The sequence below is a fragment of the Poecilia latipinna genome, unplaced genomic scaffold, assembly GCF_001443285.1.
Source record: "Poecilia latipinna isolate Pla-1442-1.1 unplaced genomic scaffold, P_latipinna-1.0 Scaffold34, whole genome shotgun sequence".
Lineage (NCBI taxonomy): Eukaryota > Metazoa > Chordata > Actinopteri > Cyprinodontiformes > Poeciliidae > Poecilia > Poecilia latipinna.
In genome coordinates, this window is record NW_015112650.1 from 714962 (window position 1) to 737376 (window position 22415).

Consider the following 22415-nt stretch of genomic DNA (forward strand, 5'->3'; position numbering starts at 1 on the left):
TTTGCAATTTTTTTTTTTATTTTTTTGTTTTTTTTTTTTTTTCCATTATCCGCCCCCCCCCCCCCCCCCGTCCATTTCCGCAAACCTTCAAGTCATATTTTGTATTATGTATTAATTGGGCAAATATCCATTTGCATTATGCGTTGAAATCGGATCCATTACAGCCGGCAGCACTCTAAATTTGGTCTCAGCATTTTACTTTTCACATATTCAAGCACACAAAGCGGTGCACGGCCTGTGGTGTGATGTAATTTTTGTAGCCGAGAACATTTTTATTATGCTGCAGGCGGTGAGTCATGGCTAGCTTACCTTGGCCTAGAGTAGAGCTACATCATTTATAAAGCCTTCTTAGGAACAGTTGCAGCAAAGCTCCCACTGTCTGTGACTCACTGTCACACATTATTTTGTAGGCACTTATACACTCGCATTCAGGCTGGAACCTGTTGATTCTTTGTCACTCGCATTTTCAACCCAAAGATTTAGCATGTAGATCACGGTTTTGCCATAAAGCGGCGAATGGGGTTGCCATGGTAGTTTTATCAGCTGATGTGCACACCTGCTGCTAGTTATAAAAGATACATATGTGGTCCTTTGGTTTTTCTCGTGGTAAGAGCCTCCATTTCTTCTGTAACCCTGTTTGTGTGTGCTTGGCAGGGAGTGGAGGATGCCTTCTACACACTGGTGAGGGAAATAAGGCAGCACAAGCTGAGGAAGCTGAACCCACCTGATGAGAGCGGCCAGGACTGTATGAGTTGCAGATGTGTGGTATCGTGATGCAGGTAAAACATTATGAACTCAGTAACTGTCCCTCCATTGGTCCGGTAAAAGGTTTGCATACACCATGGGTATGAATGGGTATGGAAACTGTGTGTGTGTGTTTTTTTTTTTTTTTAACAATTCATATTAAAGTATCCATCCATTCATCTTGTGCATAGTTGTGGGGATTAGTGTCTATCTCCAGCAGTCGGCGAGCAAGAGCCAGAGTGCACCCTGGGTAATTAGCCCAATACTCAAACTCAATACAATCAAGGATTCAGCAAATAATTGTTGCATTACATTAATTCTCTAATAATACAACAAACAATGTATTTTTAGGACAGAGCTTGACTTCTCTAGTTTGTCTGGGATTTTCCCTCTATTCCACATGTGGTCAAAATTACGCACACCCAATTTGGTTCAGTGTCCCTCCACAAGTTTCTAAATATGGAATCCAGCACGATAGGGTATATTGCTTTTCAAGACTGAAAATCAAAAAAAAAAAAAAATTTCAATTGCATCATTTAAATTCCAAAATGACCATAACTTTCATACCCATGTTGCGTGTGTATAAACCGTTCAGCGGTCCTGCATGTGACTGAATACAGAATTCTGTTCGTTTTTTTCCCCGAAATGATACCATTTCAGTGCCGTCTTCTGTTGTTTTGTGTTTCAGCTCTCCATTTACATGTTGAGGAGAAATGCTGCGGCATAAAGTCGAGAAGTGACGGATTAAACAACCTAAAGATGACACATGAACTTTAACTAAAGGATGATGACTGAAGTGAAAGCTCATAAAGGAAACCAACACGGCTGACTGAACCATAGACTCTTATGAAAAAGAGGATTTTTTTTTTGGACTGTTGCCCGAGTGGCTGGCTGAACTGGATTGGTCCCATCTCCTAATTTCTTACCCCTTTTTTTGTTTTGTTTTGGTCTGCATCGACCTGTGAGCAACACCACTAACGACTTGGAACAAGCTGTGTTGCTCCACGTTTCTCTTGCTAACTTATTGTTTTCAGTCTCGACACTGGTTGTGAAGAGGGGGTGTTTCCTACTCCCTCCCTCTTGCCTTGAAACCTAATCCCCCTCTCCCTACAGAGCCTCTGGAAGTACTGACTGACTTTCATTTGGGAAAACAACTGGAAAGAACTTTTACTTTTTCTTGTCACACTGCATAAATAATCAGCCTCCATGCACTCACTCTACCTGTGCTGGGTTTCCTTGGGCGGCTCCTGTTATTGGACTGTTCTACTGGGAAAAAAAAAAAAAAAAGAGAGAGAGAAAAAAACGTATTTTTTTCTTACTAATTAGTGTAAACTGTAAAGGAAAAGTGTGGATTTTTGTTGTGATTGGTAGATTTGAAAGCCACTGGAACAGTGCTTATTTCACACGCCACCTGCTTTGGTATTTTTATTGACTTCTCTTTGAAATGGTAGAAGGTTCTTTTGGGATAGACGTGTTGAAGGGAGATTACTAAAATGGGCTCATTTCAAGGATGCAGCTGCATTCACTAATTACAAATGTCTCATTGTGAAATGTCTTTGCAAAATAATAATTGTGACGGCTAGCGTACGTACGTTCTGGTGCAATAGAACTCCACCCTCCAAACTTCAAGTGTTGGAAATACACCTCCTTAGACTTCTTCTCCATTTCAGTTTGGTTTCACAAGGAAAGCTGCGGCGCGTGCAAAACGTCAACATTTCATTTCTGTAACTAGTGTTTACAGCGCTTACTCGTGAATGATTCCTCTTCTCAGACTGCAAGATTTGCTTGTTTAAATCATAAAGGCTCAGGAACCAAGGTCCAGGAAGGGCTCATCTAACTTGTCCTGGCAGCCAAAGTAAGGTGTGTCAGAAGTTGGTGTTGCAGACTGTTGTAGCGCACAAGTCCTGCCTCAGAGTCCGTCAGTTTGTTTTTTTTTGCCACAAACACACACACACACACACACACACACACACACACACACACACACCGTTCTATCCTCAAGTTCCTCTTTCTCTGCCACCTACAGCTCTTTTAAGGGGGCAACAGCAAGTCAGGTGCTTATTTTATGAAACCATATTTACTGTACATGTGGGACTAATGTATGAAACAGATGATTGATGGTGGTTTACAGGAGTGTGTTGCTTGTACTTTTTTTTTAATGCTTCTAGGCTTGCGCTCTCCATAACTAATTCGTTTGCTGCCTAAATGAGACTTATGTGTTTATTTTTGCCTTATCTTTTATCTAGTTTTTACCTCATGCTTAGCAGCAAGCTCTACCAGAGGTGATGTTTGCTATTTTCTTTGTTGATTGATCTGAAAATATATGATTGTGTTAAACAAAATCATACAAAAACAAAAAACACTACAGGTTATTATTATGTTTTTGCTCTTCTGTAATAGCATCTTTCTGGATTGGATATTTACTTGTTAAAATACATGACATGCATGTCAAGTGAGAAATGAACTGGTATAAAACCTGTTCCCAAAATGGAACTAGTTTTAAAAAAAATTACATTCTATGAAAATCTACCGGATTGATTTATCAGTTGTGGAAATGTCTTTAGCAGGTTTTGAAATTTGCTTCACTTGTGGATCTTGGGCATATTTTCAGGTTTCAGTGAATGATTTCAATTTTTACTTGGCTGCATTTTATATTGCGTCTGGTCTTAGCTGATTGTTGTACAGTCAAAAACCAGAAATATTGACCAGTCTGGTTATCACGTGGATTCTGGTGGCCAGTTTGTTTTTAATTACTTGTTCGTTTCTCCTCCAGAGAAAAGACACAAACTGTGAATGTGCTTGGGTCTTTTAGATTTGGTTCGAAAGACACTTTGTGTTAAGATTATGGAGATGATGTAGGGGATTATCATTGACCCCACCTTTAACTGGGGGGGAGGGGGTGAAAAAACTGGAGTTTGTAACATGGAGTTACAGTTGTGGTGGTAAGACCTCTCCCCCCTTTATTTTTATTTTTTATTTTTACAACAGTTCACCCATAGTATAATCATAGTCTCACAAATCTATGCACACAACCTCCCCACAGCCCCCCATCACATTAGAAAAAGCAGCAGCATGTTGTTGCAAAACTCGGCCACCTACATCATTCGGACTTGTTTAAAACTTTGGGAAGCATGACAAAGACTGTATGGACCATTGAGATGGGGCAGGTGATGGTTTGCACAAATGTAACGAGTTCAAAGGCTCGTTTCTCCCTTTGCAAACCGTGGAATAGAGGCGTGAAAGAATTTTGTGAAAATGTCAGCTGTGTAGCTATTTAAAATGTATTTACTCTTTAAAAAAAAATGTGGCAAATGTATTGCAGGACAAGAATAAAGATGTCAAGATGAATCTTTCCCACTTTTAATTTTCTTTTTTTCTGCTGCCACCTACGGGCCGATGCGTGTATTGCGTGAAATGAATAAATTAAAGGCTGTGGACTGTATTCATCCCACCAAACTATAGAGCAAGATAAATGGCTTATATAGATATAGATCTGTTTGCTGGTCATAGCATTGTGAAAAGGTGATGTAAAGAACACTGCAAAGTCATTCAATAGATTTGAATATTATTGAAAGGTTCATTTATTTAAAGAATTGTATCACTTTGTGAAACATATTCACAAAGATGGCCTTTATTTCTGTTAATTGAGAGGAAAGCATGACATTTAAAATTAGAATATTACATCAGACCAATTTTAAAAAGAAAGATTTGTTATAAGAAAAAAAACTGTGCCCTTAATAACAGGCACATGTAATATCTGCTTAAATGTAAATTCTTAAAAGACACTTAAAAAAAAATGTCAAATAGGCTGAACTCACAAAGAGCTTTTCTGGTTCTGACTCCAGTGCTTTACTCTAAATCCACATTCATCTAATTACACTTACAAACGCGCACACATTCATTTATAGATACACGGATTGTTGGGCAACTTGGGTTAAGTTGCATTATTTGTTATTTACAACCTGATCTCTAAAGTTCCTGCATGATTATTTTATTTGCCTTGGTCTGCCTGTGGTTGAGACGAGACATCTTATTTAGCAATACCATCGTTTCGCAATTCGGTTCTGGATTCTCGAGAGAGGAACCACAACAATGTCTGGACTACAGCACACTAAAGATCCAGCAGTGCCCCAGCCTCACAGTGACATTGTTGGACAGACAGGATACCTGTGGGAGCCATATAGGAACCCAGAGACGAAACCCAACTGGGTTCAGAGAAAGCATAAATAGCCTTTCTGTGATTACAGAGGTTCAGACAGAAAGTTTGACAAGGTCCACATTGGGATACCCAGAAATCTAGGTCAAAGCATCTCTATAACTGCTGGTTTTGTTTGCATCAAACGTATCCAAGGACGGTGATCCAATGACGGGGGACATGGCTTTTGGCTCTTTCAGCAATATAAAAAGTCTTGACAAAAGGTAAAAAAAAAAAAAAAAAAAAAAAAGATTCAGGACCGGTTTAAGAGTTAAAAAAAAAAAAAAAATCAAGGTCATACACTGGATGTGCTAAACAAACACATCCAATCAATGCATGACATTAGGACAGCTTTCAGCTAAGATTAAGCTCCTCACTACTTGAGTTTTTCAAATGTATTGTTTAAACTAGAACACCTGTGAATTTATTTGAAAATATATGAATCATGTGAGGTGTGGACCACTGTAAGAATAGCTGTGTTGCTATAGCTAAATCTGGATGCTAAATAAACTAGACATGACTTAAACAGGTTTGCTGCTAACATCATGGTAACAGATTCTACAGCACACCCTCAGAGTTCTAATTAGTCTATTAACTGGTTAGGACTGTTTTGGGAACAAGAAGAGAATCAGCACAAGTATTGGGCAGGTCATCTTACTGTTATGCCTGATTAGGATTGCAAAATGTGATAACATAGTGAAGCAAAGTGGGTCAAGAACATTTAAATACAGTTAAAACAAAGAGTTTGTCACATGTACAATCTGCAAAAACATGTTAAATGCACACACCATAGTTTTTAATATAAACTTAAAACCTAAAGAAAGATCATTTTAAGTGCATATTCCCTTATCAGTAAATCTTAAAGGAAGCTATGCCGTTGACCTTAAAATAGGTCATCTTTGTTATTGTGTTTTAATTTATTGCTCCACCTCAACTGGAGACAACATTTATACAACAATATTACTCTTGTAAGAGTCTTGGAAAAGATAATCTTAGTTGCAAGTAAAATTTGTCATAGGCTTTTTAATAGGAAATTTTGTTCTGGTAGCAGCATTTTATTGCTATCCCTAGCTATATCTGACTGTTATGTTGCAACCTTAACGGCAGCGCTGAATTACTTACCTTAGATTTTTTTTCTTTAAAAAGCAAAATCATTCATGGCTGCTGCATTGCAAAACTGATCTAAAAAGAAAACACATTTTCTTGTTTTTCAAAGCCACATGGGACCAATCATTCTTTGTATATCTAGTCATTTGCATAATTGTGGGTCTGTTCACTTCCTGGCTGTCCAGGGTTATAAAAGACGGGAGGTTGTCCTCAAGGTAGTAGGGTTGAAAGTTGATTGCAAAGAGAGGCCCTTTCTCATTCTTTTGTTCTTTTTTGAAGGGTTTTCGAAGAGAAATCTAAATTTATCATGTTATTCAATGAGGAAATGATAAGGAAAATGCTCCCTAGGGTAAGTTCTTTTTCAGTTTAACTAATAGCCATGAGCAATTTTTTTTTTTTCAGTTTTAAAACCATTGTCATAGCTTTGCTCTGTTGTATCTATTTTAAAGGCATATCAGCGAAAACATGTGGCTCATCAAATTTACGTCTCCATGTCTTACTTCAAAAACCTCATGCCTGTGGTGGATGAGTACGGTATGCGACAAAATAGCGACTCAAATTGTTTTGTCAGTCTTAACACTATGAATCTATACAACAGAATATATTATAATTTCATCTGATATTACGTTTATCTGATATTTGATTTACTTTGTACAGTGTACAAAGATGGAACCACAAAAAGCTTAATGAGCCTTACAGGAACCATTCCTGTGGTGTTTTCAGGTAACTCAGTTTGTACTTTGAACCATGTAAAACAGATAACCTCATTATTGTTGCTTTACCAACAGTGAAAGACCATAAAGCAGTGCACTTTTCTGTTGCCTGAGTTATATTTATAACATTTCCTCTGTTTTTATGTAAGGCAAGACCTACAGCATCCCCATAAGTGTTTGGTTTGAGCCAAACTACCCCAATTCTCCACCGATGTGTTATGTGAAGCCCACACGTGAAATGATTATTGTCAAAGGAAAGTACATATCCAGTGATGGCGAGGTCACAATACCTTACTTGAAAGATTGGAGGAAGGTAAAAAAAAAAAGAAGTTATTTTTAATTGACTAAACTATGACTTCAGTTAAGCAAATCTATATTTTTAGGTTATTGTTTCTGGGTAGTGAAATTCACACTTCACCAAGATGTTTTTCTTTCCTCTGCCAGGGTCAATGTGACTTATCTAGCCTACTGCAGGTAATGGCTATCTTGTTTGGAGAGGTTCCTCCATTAGCAATGCGTCCCAATCCAGAACCTGAGCAAGCCTCATGTAAGTAACACACCAATAGCTTTGAGTTAAATACCAGCTGTCTTTCCGATTCTGGCACTGGCCAACAATGATCTTTCCTCTTTGAAATCATAACTGTGTGTTTGACATGTTATTTACTGTAAGCTGTTGTTTTATTTAGGCTGGCTGCAGTTCCACAAAGAAGCAGATGGGAGATATTGCATGTCTTTACCCAGAGGAGATGGCCAACCTTTCCAGCATGAAAATGAAACCAATTGTTAGTGTTTTTGTGTATATTTGTACAATTTGTCTAAAAAAAAAAACATGGCGTTTTACTCTATGAAAAGATAGGCTTAAAACGCATAAACCGCCCACTAACTGAAAATCAAAACCAAAACAGCACAATGTACATTGTTGTCTGCTAAAGGTTTACATATAAACATTAGGACAGTCTTTAGCTAGGTTTTGTGGAAATGACTTGTCTGTCAGTCTTCTAGTTTCTTCTATCCACCATTTTCACACTGCCTTGAATTACTTTACAACCAGCCTATAAAAAAACCTTGTTTGCACTGACTGGTGATTTTACATGGACCTTTGAACACAGAAGTCATATACAACCAGATACAGCTCACGCATGTAAATATTCTTATTTTAATTGCAAATATGTTTTGAGAGAATAAAAAAATAGAACTGTTCAAGCTGATAAGTTGTTTTTTTTCATCTTTTATACTGAAGTTACTTTGCTTGAAATGTTTGTAACTTTTAACCACAACTTTTTAAAGACATAATAAGAATTATTTCTTTTCTTGGTGTAAATAAAATACTTTTACAAAGAAATCACTGTTGTTACATGTGTGTCAGATAATATGGGACATAGTTCAATGAAGAATTGTTACTTGAGACAAAATGTTAAAAACAGGAAGCTTATTAGAAAAAACAGTCGGAGAGAATTTATGGAACAGTTTGATTTTCCATTCTTTCAGAGATGGAATAATGGAAAACAATAACGACATTTATTGTGAAAATGCCTGATAAAACCCGGGTTCTGATTTAACAACGCAAAATACAAATACTTCATTTACTGGCCTTTTAATTTTTGATCAGGTTGGTATATCAACAACAACAAATCTAGAGGAGAAATATCCAAAGAAAGGTTGTGTTAGCTTGGCTGCCTAGGTAACCTCAAATATCTTCATTAATTTAGATTTCTAAACTTGAAAAAAACTTTAAATGGAAAAGAGGATAAACATTGCCAAGTTAAAATATGGGTTCTACCAAGGAAGTTGGAATGAATAAATGATCAGAGGTGCTTTGGTTTAAGGGTGTGTACCCTCAACTCACTTATCACAGTTTTCTTTTAGTTCCCAAGACTGAACTAATTATTTTTCACTGAATTCATGAAATGAAATCAGATTTGTAAAGAGCTTTTCAGGACCTTCAAAGACACTTTACAATGAAATCTGTTATTTCCATTCACTCACACATTCATACGCTAATGATGGCAAGCTACTGGATTAGGATACATCATATTAACAGTGGAAGATATTCTGAAATGATCACCATTTTCACAGGGATTTAGACTACACTCATTTAATAATTCTTAAAACTATTCATTTTAGTGAGTATGGAGAAAAACTAGGTATGGCATTTCTTATTGTTTGTGCTCTTTTTTTTATAACATGCACATTTTTATTTTTGTTAATTTTATTTCTACAAATATTTTCTTTGTGATAAATTTTACCACTTATAACCCTATATTTTGGCCAGCATGTTACTTGGATTTTGAAATTCAGACTTGTTTTTGGTTTTGCTGATCACTTATTTACAGTCAACTAAATTTCATTTCATTTTATGAATGAAAATCATTTTTATTTTATTTCATTTTCTTTTAATTCTAGCAACTTAATAGGTATTTTTACACAGTCAAAATTTAGAGTGAAAAATTTGTATGGAAGTTAACCTACGGCAAGCTAATTACGGAAAAAAGACGTCAACATTAACGACAACACCTAACGTCACAGACCGGAAATAGTTGAGAAGACACCCGGACATTTCTTTTGTACACCGTCGGAATCTAGTTTTGTATAATTTTCTAGAACTCCCAATTTGCTGTTTCAGCTTTTCATACTGGTTATTAAGTGGACTATTATTAAGCTGTAACTCAGAGATATTGCTTGAACTGACCTGGAATATTTTTAAGGAAACGCGAGGGCTGTCTGTAGTCGTCTCTGGGCTAGGCTACTATTAGCCTAGCATTTAACTCTTGCTAGCTAATAACTTCAGTTTATGTTGCTTGTCAGAGCAGCTGGGATAAAATATCAACTGTTCAGACTCCAATTATTATTAAGAGCGATTTAAATACACGTCAAGAAATATGGCGGTTGTCAACGAAAGCGCTCTGAAGAAAATGCTGAAGGTAGGCTTTGCCCTCAACGGCTATGGGTTACGTTAGCTAGATATGACCATGACCTAATGTAAATAGGCTAATATTCCGCGGAATTACGGTCCAGGAAACAGCTTTTTTTTGTTACAATGTAAGGTTTTGCTTTACAGGTACAATGATGTGATCCATTTTGTCGAGATATCTCACGCTAATGCGAGTTGTACTTCTAAAAATATATTTAGCCGCACGTTATACGTCAACTGCAATTTTCAGATTGTGACATGATCATATTCTTTATTTATTAATGTCCCACCTTACAGAATGAACTTTGGTACCTTTAATAATAATAATAAAAATATGTCTCTAAGTAATGCTTGAGGAAAATCTACAATGTTGAACTAATCCACCATAGTTTGCTTGATGTTTCATAGCTTTGATATAGGTGCTAATAACTTTAAGGCAGTGTATTGTTTTGCCATCACAAAATGAACAAATAATCTCGCATTTTGATCATTGCATAAATGTTTCAGCTTCGTCATGAGTGTCATCTACTTTTATGTAGAGGTAAAAATATAATCACAATTTTAAATTGGTATGTATAAATCTTAATCTACAGTTTCGCTGTAGTTTTCACAGTGAGTTGTATCTCATATGCTATTGAACAAAATTAAAGATAACCAGATATTGTCTTTTATCAGCCATCAGCAAAGCAACACAATAATTCTTAGGCTCAATTTTGTCAGTGGGCAGAAATTTTAACTGAACTAAGCCGTACTCGTATTCTTCACGTTCATTTCACCGCCTTTCTTTTTGTTGTTCAGCAATATAAATACAGAGATCTGACTGTTCGGGAGATTACCAACGTCATCTCCCAATACAAGGACCTGAAGCCGGTTATGGATGCTTATGGTACATTAACTTATACCTACTTCTCTATTTTTATCAGCTTGGTCGATTTTTACCCTGCATGCTCATATGAGGATTTGCATCTTCTTGTGTTCTAGTGTTTAATGACGGTTCAACGAGAGACCTAATGAGCTTGACTGGGACTGTCCCTGTGAGTTATAGAGGTAAAATAATTTTTCCTCGCTTGATGATGATAATAAAAAAAACTGCCAAAGAATATGCAGCATAATTGCACATTAAGTTTACATAACATTCCACCTGCAATTAATAAACAGCACAAAGTCGCTGGTTGTAGGCGAGAGGACAATATCCACGAACTAACCCCTTTAATTTAATGGTACACTTTGTTTTACTTTTCTCTAGGCAATGTCTACAACATCCCAGTGTGTTTGTGGCTGCTGGACACATATCCATATAACCCTCCTATATGTTTTGTAAAACCAACTAGTACCATGATGATTAAGACGGGCAAGCACATTGATGCCAATGGCAAAATTTACCTCCCTTATCTACATGAGTGGAAACATGTAAGTATGGTGTTAACGGTCAATATAATAAAACAATTACAATTATATTTTTTAGATATCTGTAGTTCTGGTTCTGTTTGTACCTGACCTGAAGAGGCGTGTGTGAAAGCTTTGAGAATATTTAGGGCTGAATGCTCAAACCACATAACATATTAGTAGCTAGTAGGGCTGGGTGATGTGACTTAAAAGTAAAATCTACTACATTTTTACACCAAATCTGATTTCCAGTTTTAATTGATTGAAAATATTTTCAATAATTTATGTCAATAGTCTCCTCTGGGAGTTGGCCTGAATTCAAAGTCAAAATAATGAATTGCATTTATTACAAACATTACAAGACGTAACACATGTTTGCAAAACAATATGGTAGGCCCTGGATGGACCGATATCACTGCACATGCTCTCCTGCCACACCGGAGACTGAAATTACAAGCACCACTTCAGCCAAAGTTTGAAATCAGGAATTTCAAACTTGGCAGCCAGGCCCTGCAGTGCAAAGAGCCCTGTTGTGAACCACTTAATTGTAGTATTTTAGGGTTTTCTCCACCACATCCAGATTAGAAAGAAAACTAAAACAAAATTCTAACTTGTTTTTGTCCTAGTTCATAAAACTAATCTCTGTGTGCTTTACAGCCTCAGTCAGACCTGTATGGCCTGATTCAGGTGATGATTGTCGTGTTTGGAGAGGAGCCGCCTGTGTTTTCCCGTCCCACCACACAACCCCCCTTCCCAAGCTTTCAAGCAGCTGGACCCCCGAACTGTAAGTGAACTAAAGTTTCATCGTAGTAACTATCAGTATAACTAAAAGGTTTTTTTTATATTTTTGCCACATCAATTATGTCAGTGACAATATGATTTATTTTAGGCACATTTTGTTATAGGAAGGATTACTTTTTGGGACCACATAGTAAATATTCTTTATGGTAACAAAGATGAAATAATACGTGATTTTTAGAGGATATATGCTATTAAATACATCACTTATTTACTTAAATCTGGTTTAAGAAAGTTGTAAGAATATTGTTCAAATACTATTCAAAGTCCAAAACGTACAAAGTCTTATAATTTACAGCTGGTAAAAGGTTATTTTTAGCAGTCCTTCTAATTAAGTAGGCTTTGCATCAAAATTTCTAGTCATCTTTTGTCTTTCTCTTTCCTGCCATCATATTTCATGCAATGCATTTATTACCTTGAGCACCAGGGGGTGCTCGCATACCATGGTAGCTCTTCAGGACTTAAGCTAAATCTTCCCTGGAGTTACAGTTTTTTAACTATTTCATCCTCAAAAATATATTTTTTAATTACTCTGAAATACCTTTTGTCTTCCTCAGCTTCATATATGCCTGGAATGCCTGCAGTCTCACCCTATGGGCAAAATCCCAATCCAGGGTAAGATGTTTCTACATTGTCAAAGCCTGCATAATGTGTTTTCTGACAACTAAGTGCCATGGTGTTTACTTTGTGTTGTTTTTATTCATCGGATTGTCAGACAGATGTTTTTATTATTGGTTACGTTTGTAACCAATACATACCTCTAGATAAATACTCACATGAAGACCTAATAAGACCAGGGTTCAAGTTTACACAGGGACAGTAGTGCTCATCTTGGGTAAACTTGGTCCAGAATCTCCCTAGTTACCCAGTTCTGAAGGAGCAGGACGCTGGTCCTAGTGACCCAGTGATCTGGTTTAACTAGGTCAAGGGTTCTTATGGTTACCAAGTTCTGGATCAAGAAAGTTCAGTCCAAGTGTACCTAGGTTTAATGGGTTAATTATTTTGTTAACTTAGTCTATGCTCACCCAAATTACTCATGGAGATTTTGATCCAAGTTGATCCTTTTCAGTTGACTTGGTAACCTAGATCAAAAGTTACTCTGGATCTCTGGTTCTGGAATAAGGGAGTTTGGAGCACTGTCAACTGATTAGTCATTATGTTAAACAGAAATGACCTTATTTTTTTATCTTAGAAGGACACAGTAGAGCATTATTATGGCAAAACAGTTTAAAATAAAACATGTGAGCAAAAGAATAAAATAAAAATAAGCTAGAGTTTGCTTCTTGTGTTTTTATCTTTAAAGTTTTGTTTTTAAATGGAAAAATATAAAGAACTGTCATTTTAATAATGCAACTCTTTTCAGAGGTTACCCAGCTTACCAGTACCCTCCTGGGAACTCTTATCCAGCCACAGCTGGACCTGGACACTATCCAACTCAGACTCCAGTCTCCACAGTGGGTATGTATTAGATGTAGCCTTTTTATGCTTCAGGTAAATCTCTTCTTGTACGTGCATCTATGATAGCTTGAACAGAGTTTTTCCAAAATTTGTGCTAATATTGGGGGAAATATGCAGATTCACAAACCGTAATCATCTGCACTTAATCTGGTTCTTAATTTACTTTAAAACACAGCATCTCAAGTCATGGAATATCTTAATTTTATCCATAAAGTTCTTTAAATCTCCATGTTCCTCATCCAACCCTAAATGAGGACCCTTGACCTTTTTACTTACACTCTCTCACCCTCCTGGTGACTTCAGTGGTATGCCGAGTGGCTTCTGAAAGGCCACAGCTGTAACTGGAGTGGAGCGTATTAAAGGCCAAAGTGCTGGATGGTCTCTCCCTGCCCCCCACAGACTGTCTCAACACACACAGAATATCTTAAACAAAGACGGTTCTACAGTGGTGAATTCTGCTCCTTCAGCAGCATGCAGGAAGAACTTTAGGCAACTCCTTTAGTGATGGAAAAAGCTGGTTTTGCCTGCCATAAAAGTCAACAGACATTAATGATGCTGACTTCAGACCTAAGTGTCTCTTGGCTTTAGAGAAATCTGTTACATTTACAACAGATTTGTTTACTTCTAAACTAGTCTGTCCAAGTAATGTTAATATAATAATGGAAAAGATAAAAAAATATATAAATATTATACTCATAATGGTGTTAAATATACATTCTTTCAGTCTTATTAAAACACTACAATAACCACCAATTTCAAAGTGGAGAGGTCCAAGCTTAACATGCTGGTATGGTGCAGTTATGTTTTACCACACTGTATCACAGAGTATTTTCAATCCGTGTTTCCTAAGGGCCAACCAGGGACGGCACCATTGGCGAAGACACCATTCGCGCGTCTCTGATTTCAGCCGTAAGTGACAAACTTCGCTGGAGAATGAAAGAAGAAATGGACAGAGCTCAAGCAGAGCTGGATGCCCTGAAGCGAACAGAGGAAGATCTAAAGAAAGGGCATCAGAAGCTGGAGGAGATGATCTCCAGACTTGACCAGGAAGTGGTAAGATACTTTGTCTGTTGTACTTCTTCTCTTTTATTCCTCCTTTAAGGTTTTATTGTCCTCCAATTTTGTTGCTTCCAACAGACTGATGTTGACAGGAACATTGAGCTGCTGAAGAAGAAGGATGAGGAATTAACCGAAGCCTTGGAGAAAATGGAGAACCAATCAGAGAACAATGATATAGATGATGTCATTGTGCCCACAGCTCCTCTGTACAAGCAGATTCTGAATCTGTATGCAGAAGAAAATGCAATTGAAGATACAATCTTCTACCTGGGAGAGGCCCTGCGCAGAGGTGTCATAGATCTGGAGGTTTTCCTCAAGGTAGCTCAGTGAAGAGCATCCCTGGTATCTGCTGACCTTTGTTCTCTGTAGTGGTTTCCACATTCACTCTTGTTTTCTTCTCTTGCAGCATGTACGCCTTCTGTCCAGGAAACAGTTCCAGCTTCGAGCTCTAATGCAGAAAGCTCGTAAGACTGCTGGCCTAAGTGACCTGTACTGACCCACAATGACCGCTCGGAAACATGCGTATATTCACACTCCTACTCTTCTTCCTGCTGTTTATTTCCTTTCTACAGTCTTCTTGTATACCAACCAGCTGCCTCTTTTTAACAAAAAAAAATGAGAAAAAGCATTTATGAAGAATTCTGTAATGTCTGACTGTGGCCTCTTTTATATTTGGCACTATGGTAGGTCACAAACACAATCCAGATGGTCAGCAATTACTTTGATTTCATAAAAAAAAAAAAAAAACCTGGTATTTTTGTGAATTTCATTGTGTGGTTGATTTAGGAAGCTGCTTGACACACATGAGAGACTGGTGTAATATGAGTTAAAGCCTTGTGTGTACAGTGCATGCAGCTTCCTTGACAGCAATGTCGATGCTGCAGTTGCCATTGGTTTCCACTAAGGCTGGTGATTTGCATACAGCATCCTGCACTCCATCCATTAATAAATTTGGTCAACTAGATATTTTGTCTGGTTAGCATCAGTAATATTGGGGGAAAAACCTGCTTGAACAGGTTTTAGAGTTCTGTTCCTTTTCCCACATGAATATTTGTCCTAAACCAGAAACACCCACAGAGGATCCCCTAAATGACATGGGCCTGGCCTCAGGTTTTATGCTATGGAAGTTGTGGGTTATATTTTGTAATGTTGGAATTATAGAGATCATTTTTTACACAGTGAAGATCGTAACCTACATGGACTTTCTGTCACATATGGGTCAGTTACTGAGCTTCAGTTTTTGCTTCACTCTCTGATCCTCTACATTTTCCCCTTCTGATAGTCCAAATGTTTTAGATTATGTCTCACAAACCCAGGCTTACACATCAGTTTGAGTGCATTGAAAAGTCATTTAAGTTAAGTAGTTGTTTCACCTTGTACAGCCTTGGCATTTGTAATATTAAGGTATTCTCTTTATGTTTGCTTTCCACTTATGCTCAGACCTGCTGAGAGCATTTGGTTTTCACTAAAATGTTGTGAATAACATTGAGGGCTAAAGGGTACAAAAAGAACTATTAAACTAATCAATATATTAAGTTATGTAAAGTTTTGTCTTTTAAATTAGCCTTTTACTAAATGCACTTTGAATTGTATCATAGAATCTTATTTTTCTTGTTTTCAATTCAACCATAGACCACCTGTTCTTTTATATCTGTAGATTTATGTAAAGCATTAAAAATTAAAGTTGATTTAATGAATTGTCTGAATTTATTATGCAGTAACATTTATAAACAAACTTTTGGAAGTCAGTTCTTATTCATAGATAAAAGAAGAAACTTGAAAAGTACTGGAAAGCAGTAGTTATGGAAGACATAGGTCTTCCTTTAAACATCCACAAAACCGTTTTACACAAACAAGGTCCAGTGCTTTGAGTTTGCTAGTTGGGTCTGGTTTGGCACCACTGATTTTGTGACTTTAAATAATATGAACAGACAAAAAGGACCTGATCCCATTTGTCAGCATCCTTTGACATTTAAATATGCCACATAGTGATGCTTCACCAGCTGGAAATAAATAAAAGACAGACATCTGTTAATATTCTGGCAGGTTTACTTGATGTTGCAGCAAATAAAAATATCCAGCTGCCATGACAGAAACAGTTTCTCTAAGTGATACAGTATATCTGAACGCAGCAGCATTTAATGTATTTTCTGCATTACAGCCTTGGATAATATAGTCTATATTTGGAGTTAAATATAAAACCTCTGGGCATTTCTGTGGGCAAACAATCTCAGAACTGTAGATTTTTTTTTTTTACCTCATCTAAAGGTAAATATGCTGGCTGACTAGTCTCCACTGGCTCTCTGGGTAAATTAGCTCTGTTCCACCAGTAATCTCACCTACATGTCAGTGCATTTGTGGTTAGGTTTGCTTCAGTGGACTGCATATTTTTTTAAATAATAAAGGTTCTTTGGTATCACAGGATTTTGGCCCCGTGATAATATGTGGCAGTGTTGTCATGACGATAAGTTGGTAATGGTCACTCCTTATAGAGAATGGAATGTCTCTGTTACGCTTACAAAACAGAGATTACCAAGTGGAAAAATTTGACTAGTTACAACCACAGAATTAACAAATACAGTGCACAGAGAACGCAGCAAAAAACACCAACCGACAGTACACAAATTACATCCAATGGTCTGAAGTTCTTGTAGTAGAGAGTCGTAAACAGATATCCACTCTACTCAAAACAGATTGACCTTAAATACAGGGGGTAAACGTTTCTTGGCCACAGATGGACGAGGACAGGTGGGGGATGGGGGGGGGGGCGGGGGTTGGAAAAGCAAAATGACAGTGTGCGAGCATATAAGTGTTACACCCATCTTTGAATGACTTAGCTATAGACACTTCGACTTTTATTATATTCAGAAGTCTTGTTGCTCTGGGAAAGAAACGAGAGGTAAAGTAGGAGGGGGATCAACCGCAGAGTATTTGCTGGGATTTTTCAGGAGTGTTTAAGGTTTTAAAGGAGAGCTCTTCACAGAGTGAGCTCCTTCTGCACGCCCCACAGGGTCTCGGCGCTCTTCACCAGCTGCGTCTCCTCCTCGGGTTTCAGCGTCATGTGAATGACATCGGTCAGGCCACTGTTGCCCAGAACACACGGGATGCTCAGGAAAACCTCATCCTTCACACCATGCATTCCCTATCCAAGGGAAAGTAGAAGGAAATCGGCCGTTAGAACAACTCCATTTTACAGACAATGTAAATGCACTTCTTGGTTTTGTTCGTACCTGGACAAGTGTGGACACGGGGTGAACTTTGTGCAGGTTCTTCAAAATGCTCTCCACTAAATCAGCCACAGACATGCCAATAGCCCAGGAGGTGTAGCCCTTCAGCTTGATGACCTCATAGGCCCTGCAATGTTCAGAGAAGATCATTATGACAACAACTTCAAACATCCTGAACTGATCAAGATTCAGGCACTCTCATCTTCCACCTTCTTCTCATGGAAAATAAATCCCTGCATTATCACAGAAACCCAGTTTTAAAAATACAGGAATTATTAATACCACATGCTGGCTGGTCTTTCCCAATTGGTACCTCTTGTTGAGACACATTGGGAAAGTTTACCCTTCTTTGTTCAAGACTTGAGTCTTTCAATACATCTGATACCTTGACATTTATGCTAAGGTAACCTATTGTGTTCTACATGGCTACTCCAAGATAAGTCACATTCGGTGGCTGACAAAATAATGGCACAATGTCAAATAGAGCTATTGAGTAAACTTTTGCATCATGGAGCAGCCAGAAAAGTAGCACTGCAAAGTCATGAAACGCAATATAGATTGTTGGGCCTTCATAGTTTGGTTAAATTGATTTATTAGCTACTTTTAATTTAAAGGTTTAAGCTGGCACCAATCTTTACCATTACATTATGCAAAAGCTCTAAAAACAATTTAAATACAATGAATAACAGTCGGTGAGTAGGACTGCATCACACTTACCCATCAACCACCTTCTTATGCACGTCCTTCCAGTTCTCGCTGTCACCATCTGCACCCATATTTGGGTTGAGTTTTTGCAGAGAAACTCCAGCAATATTCACACCACTCCACACAGCCACTGTGGAAGCAACATTTAGATTGTTACATTCTGGCAGATATGTCCTAACACACAGTAAAGATGTATAAAGACAAAAGGGTCAATGCGCCTTAAACTGTCTCACAGTCCAACACTACAATTACAAGCTTGAATGCAACTTATTGTGGCCTTTTAAGAAAGGATAACATTTTTTGTACAAATGAAAACATGAGTGCACTTTACATCTTTGTTCACTTCCATCCCATTTCTGATATCCCAGTTAAATCCAATGCAGTTACCTTCACAAGACACCCAATTAGTAATCAGGTCTAATTTAAGATTGGTGTAACTACAGCTGTTCTTCAAAGAACTCGTGATTTTCATGGACTGAGTTGATGAGAAAATGGATGAAGCTAAATGCAGAAGAATTCTTGAAGAAAGGCCCAGTCAAAGTACAGACCTAAATGCAATTGACTAACAAGACTTGAAAAATTGCACAGACACTCTTCAGTCAACATGACTGATCTTGAGCTATATTCTTGAAAAAGGCCTGGCAAAATTTCAGTCTTAACCTGAAAATCTGGTAGAGATACTCCAAAATACTTGAAGCTGTAATGCACAGTTCAAATTTGCATTTCTCCTAAATTGTGAAAACCATGCGTCCCTTTCCTTCCACTTTATAATTATGTGCCCCAGGTTTGTTTTCTACAACATAAGATCCGATCACACTGGTTGTTGATGACATAAAGCTGTTAAAATGTAAAATTGTTCAATAGGCGCTGTTAGTGTGTATGTCAATGTCTGACCTCAAGATGGATGTGTTAAAAAAAAAAAACAACAAAAAAAAAAACTAGAGGTGACTTAGAAGATGATTTATTTTTAGAAAGACTTGCATACCACTCGAGTCTCCATGCTCTCCGATGATCCAGCCGTGGCAGCTTGCAGGGTGAAGGTGGAACTTCTCTCCCATGAGGTGGCGGAAACGGGCGCTGTCCAGGTTGGTGCCAGAGCCAATGACGCGGTGACGTGGGAAACCACTCAGCTTCCATGCCACGTAGGTCAGGATGTCGACTGCAAAAGTACAAAATGCGTGATAAGCACATAAGCCAGTATTTTTTCCCCACCCCCCCCAGAGAGGATATACACCTAATCTCATGATCATCTGACTAACCTGGGTTTGAGACCACCAGCAGGATGCAGTTGGGGCTGTATTTCACAATGTTGGGGATGATGAATTTGAAAATGTTAACGTTGCGCTGCACCAGATTAAGGCGGCTCTCGCCCTCCTGCTGGCGGGCCCCGGCAGTCACCACCACCACCTTGGAGTTGGCGGTCACGCTGTAGTCTGACAAAATGACAGAAAGGGCATGACGTGGTTTGTTAAGAGCTCTCCTGGCAGACTTAATGTTAACGTCTCACACCTTTGTCGGCCACAATCTTGTGCGTCTTGAGGAAGAGGGCGCCGTGCTGCAGGTCCATGGCTTCACCCTTCAACTTGTCCTCCATCACGTCAACCAGGGCCAGCTCATCACACAGATCCTGAGTTTACACATGCGGGTCAAACTTTTGTTCTGTCACAGCTTGCAAAGAGCTTGCTCAAATTGACCAATTCGTGACAGCCAGTATCATTGTTTGTGTGTTGTTCATAAACTTCAGATACTTTTCCACATCTAGCTACGCTACAGTCACGATCCTCACTGAAACCTAATTTTAGCTTTCCTCTTGTCACTCTACCAGCTTCAAAGACCATGCAATCAATAGTTCCCCTATCGTCCATTTCCACTACATAAGCTGTGGATGTCTGCAGCGTTACGTACAAAATACACATGTATTTAGTATTATCAAGACAAAGGGGACTAAATAAAAATACACACCACACTTTTCAGATTTTCAAATTACATTGAAATGGAGGACTAATGACAGGCTTTTTCTGTCATCCACCGTCTCCTCGCTGTGTGCTCTGTTGTAAGAGAATACTGATGAAATGAAATGCCTCTGCAGCTACAAATGCCACAAAATGTTGTACCACACCAGTTCTAGTTTTCAGCCTGCACCAATTTATGACAGCATTTTCTTTTCAGTGCCAGCTGCTATTTTCTTGGTTTGTTTCTAACTCTCTGCGTTTGCAAAACTCCTATAAAACTTGATCTGGAGCCGCTCATACACACCTTGAGCAGTATGCTGATGGCGGATGCCATGCCCACCATGCCGACTCCGACCACCGTCACCTTGTTCCGGCAGCCAATTGGCTCCTCCTTCATCACATGGCTGATGAGCTTTTCCTGAGTGGACATCTGTGGAAATAAATTACACATGGGGAAGGAAGTTGGCAGATGAAAAGCAGCCAAACCACTAGTGTTAAGAGTCTCAGGTTTTTACCAGTGGAGTTACACCACAGAATACGTGACTTATTTCACATCCCCTCCCCAGCAGGCTGAGTGAAACCAGGATTTCATTATTAGGTCATCACAACTGCCATTTCTGCAACCACAAACCCCCTCGTGTCTCATCCCCACACAATGATGCAGATGGGGCTCTTCAGAGCCTCTGTTCTCCTCAGTGATCGCCAATGCCCAGGGAACCTACTGCAGCAGGGACCATCCCCTCCCCACGTCACACACGGCCTCTTGCTTCCTGGTTGGGCAGGCATGGCTGAGCGTTGCCACGAGCAGACGTTTACGTCACCGTCATGACAAGGCTGGTTTTCCGCTGTAGTATGAAGGCAAGCGCGTAGTGGGGGCTCCTGACAGGCTCCCCTCCTGCTGAGGGTTTTTAGTTCTAGGTGTTGTGACTCTTCACATTACTGAACGCTGCAATAAGCATCATGGATGCATTCTCATTATTATTCTATCAGTGTTTCCTCAAATGAGAGGTCTTGCCCCTCAGGAGGAGACTCTTTGGGGGGTTACAGGATTACTCTGCATGTGCCATACTGGGTGGAGGTCAGAATGGCTCGAATTTACCCTGCAGGGGGCAGCATTTAAATGAGAATTAGTTAGATGGTAAGAAAATTAGGAAAAAATGCCAAAAAAGAAAATAAAAGAAAAAAAGATAGTCAATGTATGTTTTATGTACATTTCATTAAGTCCTTTTAAGTATGGGGAGCTTGATGGATATTTAGCATCACACCTACAGACATGTCTCCCTCATCAAGCTGCTTGATGATTAGTACATGTTGAGCTCTTCAGGTTTTCACACAAACCGAAGCAACTGTGAAGGTCCGTCTTCGTTGTAATGGAGATAATTCCCATCCAGGAGCAATTTTAGTCAAGCTTTTCTTTTTAGAAGAATCAGTCTAATATGACCAAGAATCATGCCAGGATGCTGTAGTCACCTCTATATGAACACAGAGGGCGTACCCACTGCGTAAATCACAACAGCCAGCTGCAGCCATCAAGACATGACAAAACCACTATATCGTCTTATAGTGGTTTCATTTGTAGGAGAAGCACCGGGAAATAGTGGAGCTGCGGCATCAGCAAAATGACGCCCAAACCTTCCGATCATCAGGTTGTTAAAAAAAATAAATAAATTGCAACAAATGATACCCAAATTGGCAGTGAATAATAAACAGTATGTTTCTCTGAATCGTTGGTCAATTTTAAATCGCCTTACCTTTACGGTTTAAGTTAATCAGGCGAGAACACGAGGTGGAATGTCACGGCTCCTTCTCTCTTTCCGCACAAGTGCAGCTGCTCTTACGGGAAGGCTGTGAGTATTTAAAGGCAGCCACCGTTTGGGGGCGGTGGCAGGCGCGCTGATGATGATGATTAAGAGGACGTCGGGTAGGACGATGATGCTGCGGCCGTCTGGCGTGTGGAGAGTCACGTTTGCTGCAGGATGCGCCACAGATCGGGGCAACTATGGAAAGATGGTCGTTTTGGAAAAAAAGGAAAGAAAAAAAAAACATTTGCAATTATATCATGATTTGATTCATGAAGACTAAAATTGAAAAAAAAAAAAAAAAAAAAAAAAAACAAATAAAACCTTCCACACACCACATATATCTTTTGGGATAAACGCG

At 38.6% G+C, this 22415-nt stretch overlaps 4 protein-coding genes across 4 annotated transcripts in view; 3 read left to right on the forward strand and 1 right to left on the reverse strand.

The window, feature by feature from the left end:
• Window positions 1-1926, forward strand: part of LOC106953713 (GTPase HRas) — a 20674-nt gene extending 18748 nt beyond the window's left edge. The window contains exons 5-6 of the mRNA XM_015042670.1: window positions 655-779; window positions 1433-1926. Coding sequence (XP_014898156.1) covers window positions 655-774 — 120 coding nt within the window. The 3' untranslated portion in view covers window positions 775-779; window positions 1433-1926. The remainder of the gene's footprint in view (window positions 1-654; window positions 780-1432) is intronic.
• Window positions 1927-6205: 4279 nt separating this feature from the next.
• LOC106953721 (tumor susceptibility gene 101 protein) lies at window positions 6206-7960 on the forward strand. The gene is made up of 6 exons (XM_015042684.1): window positions 6206-6395; window positions 6496-6580; window positions 6704-6769; window positions 6909-7072; window positions 7204-7306; window positions 7446-7960. The coding sequence occupies exons 1-6, from the start codon at window positions 6354-6356 to the stop codon at window positions 7544-7546; spliced, it is 561 nt and encodes a 186-aa protein (XP_014898170.1). The 5' UTR covers window positions 6206-6353; the 3' UTR covers window positions 7547-7960.
• Window positions 7961-9269: 1309 nt separating this feature from the next.
• LOC106953701 (tumor susceptibility gene 101 protein-like) lies at window positions 9270-16068 on the forward strand. Its single transcript, XM_015042644.1, has 10 exons — window positions 9270-9680; window positions 10469-10556; window positions 10652-10717; window positions 10917-11080; window positions 11714-11840; window positions 12412-12469; window positions 13218-13312; window positions 14163-14365; window positions 14450-14689; window positions 14778-16068. Exons 1-10 carry the CDS (start codon window positions 9639-9641, stop codon window positions 14865-14867), a joined length of 1173 nt encoding a protein of 390 aa, XP_014898130.1. The 5' UTR covers window positions 9270-9638; the 3' UTR covers window positions 14868-16068.
• A 334-nt stretch (window positions 16069-16402) lies between these two features.
• On the reverse strand, window positions 16403-22115 carry LOC106953705 (L-lactate dehydrogenase A chain). Its single transcript, XM_015042658.1, has 8 exons — window positions 22007-22115; window positions 20560-20685; window positions 19813-19930; window positions 19563-19736; window positions 19289-19462; window positions 18316-18433; window positions 17602-17725; window positions 16403-17513 (listed from the first exon to the last, which is right to left on the reverse strand). Exons 2-8 carry the CDS (start codon window positions 20683-20685, stop codon window positions 17349-17351), a joined length of 999 nt encoding a protein of 332 aa, XP_014898144.1. The 5' UTR covers window positions 22007-22115; the 3' UTR covers window positions 16403-17348.
• Window positions 22116-22415: the final 300 nt, after the last annotated feature.

Coding starts and splice junctions, on each gene's coding strand:
- LOC106953721 (XM_015042684.1), top strand. CDS start 6,354: ATGTTATTCAATGAGGAAATGATAAGGAAAATGCTCCCTAGG. Junction 7,073..7,203: donor ACTTGAAAGATTGGAGGAAG/GTAAAAAAAAAA, acceptor TTCCTCTGCCAG/GGTCAATGTGACTTATCTAG. Junction 7,307..7,445: donor AGAACCTGAGCAAGCCTCAT/GTAAGTAACACA, acceptor TGTTTTATTTAG/GCTGGCTGCAGTTCCACAAA.
- LOC106953701 (XM_015042644.1), top strand. CDS start 9,639: ATGGCGGTTGTCAACGAAAGCGCTCTGAAGAAAATGCTGAAG. Junction 11,841..12,411: donor AGCAGCTGGACCCCCGAACT/GTAAGTGAACTA, acceptor TGTCTTCCTCAG/CTTCATATATGCCTGGAATG. Junction 14,366..14,449: donor CCAGACTTGACCAGGAAGTG/GTAAGATACTTT, acceptor TGCTTCCAACAG/ACTGATGTTGACAGGAACAT.
- LOC106953705 (XM_015042658.1), bottom strand. CDS start 20,685: ATGTCCACTCAGGAAAAGCTCATCAGCCATGTGATGAAGGAGGAGCCA. Junction 19,931..20,559: donor CCATCAGCATACTGCTCAAG/GTGTGTATGAGC, acceptor GTGTAAACTCAG/GATCTGTGTGATGAGCTGGC. Junction 19,737..19,812: donor CAAGATTGTGGCCGACAAAG/GTGTGAGACGTT, acceptor TCATTTTGTCAG/ACTACAGCGTGACCGCCAAC.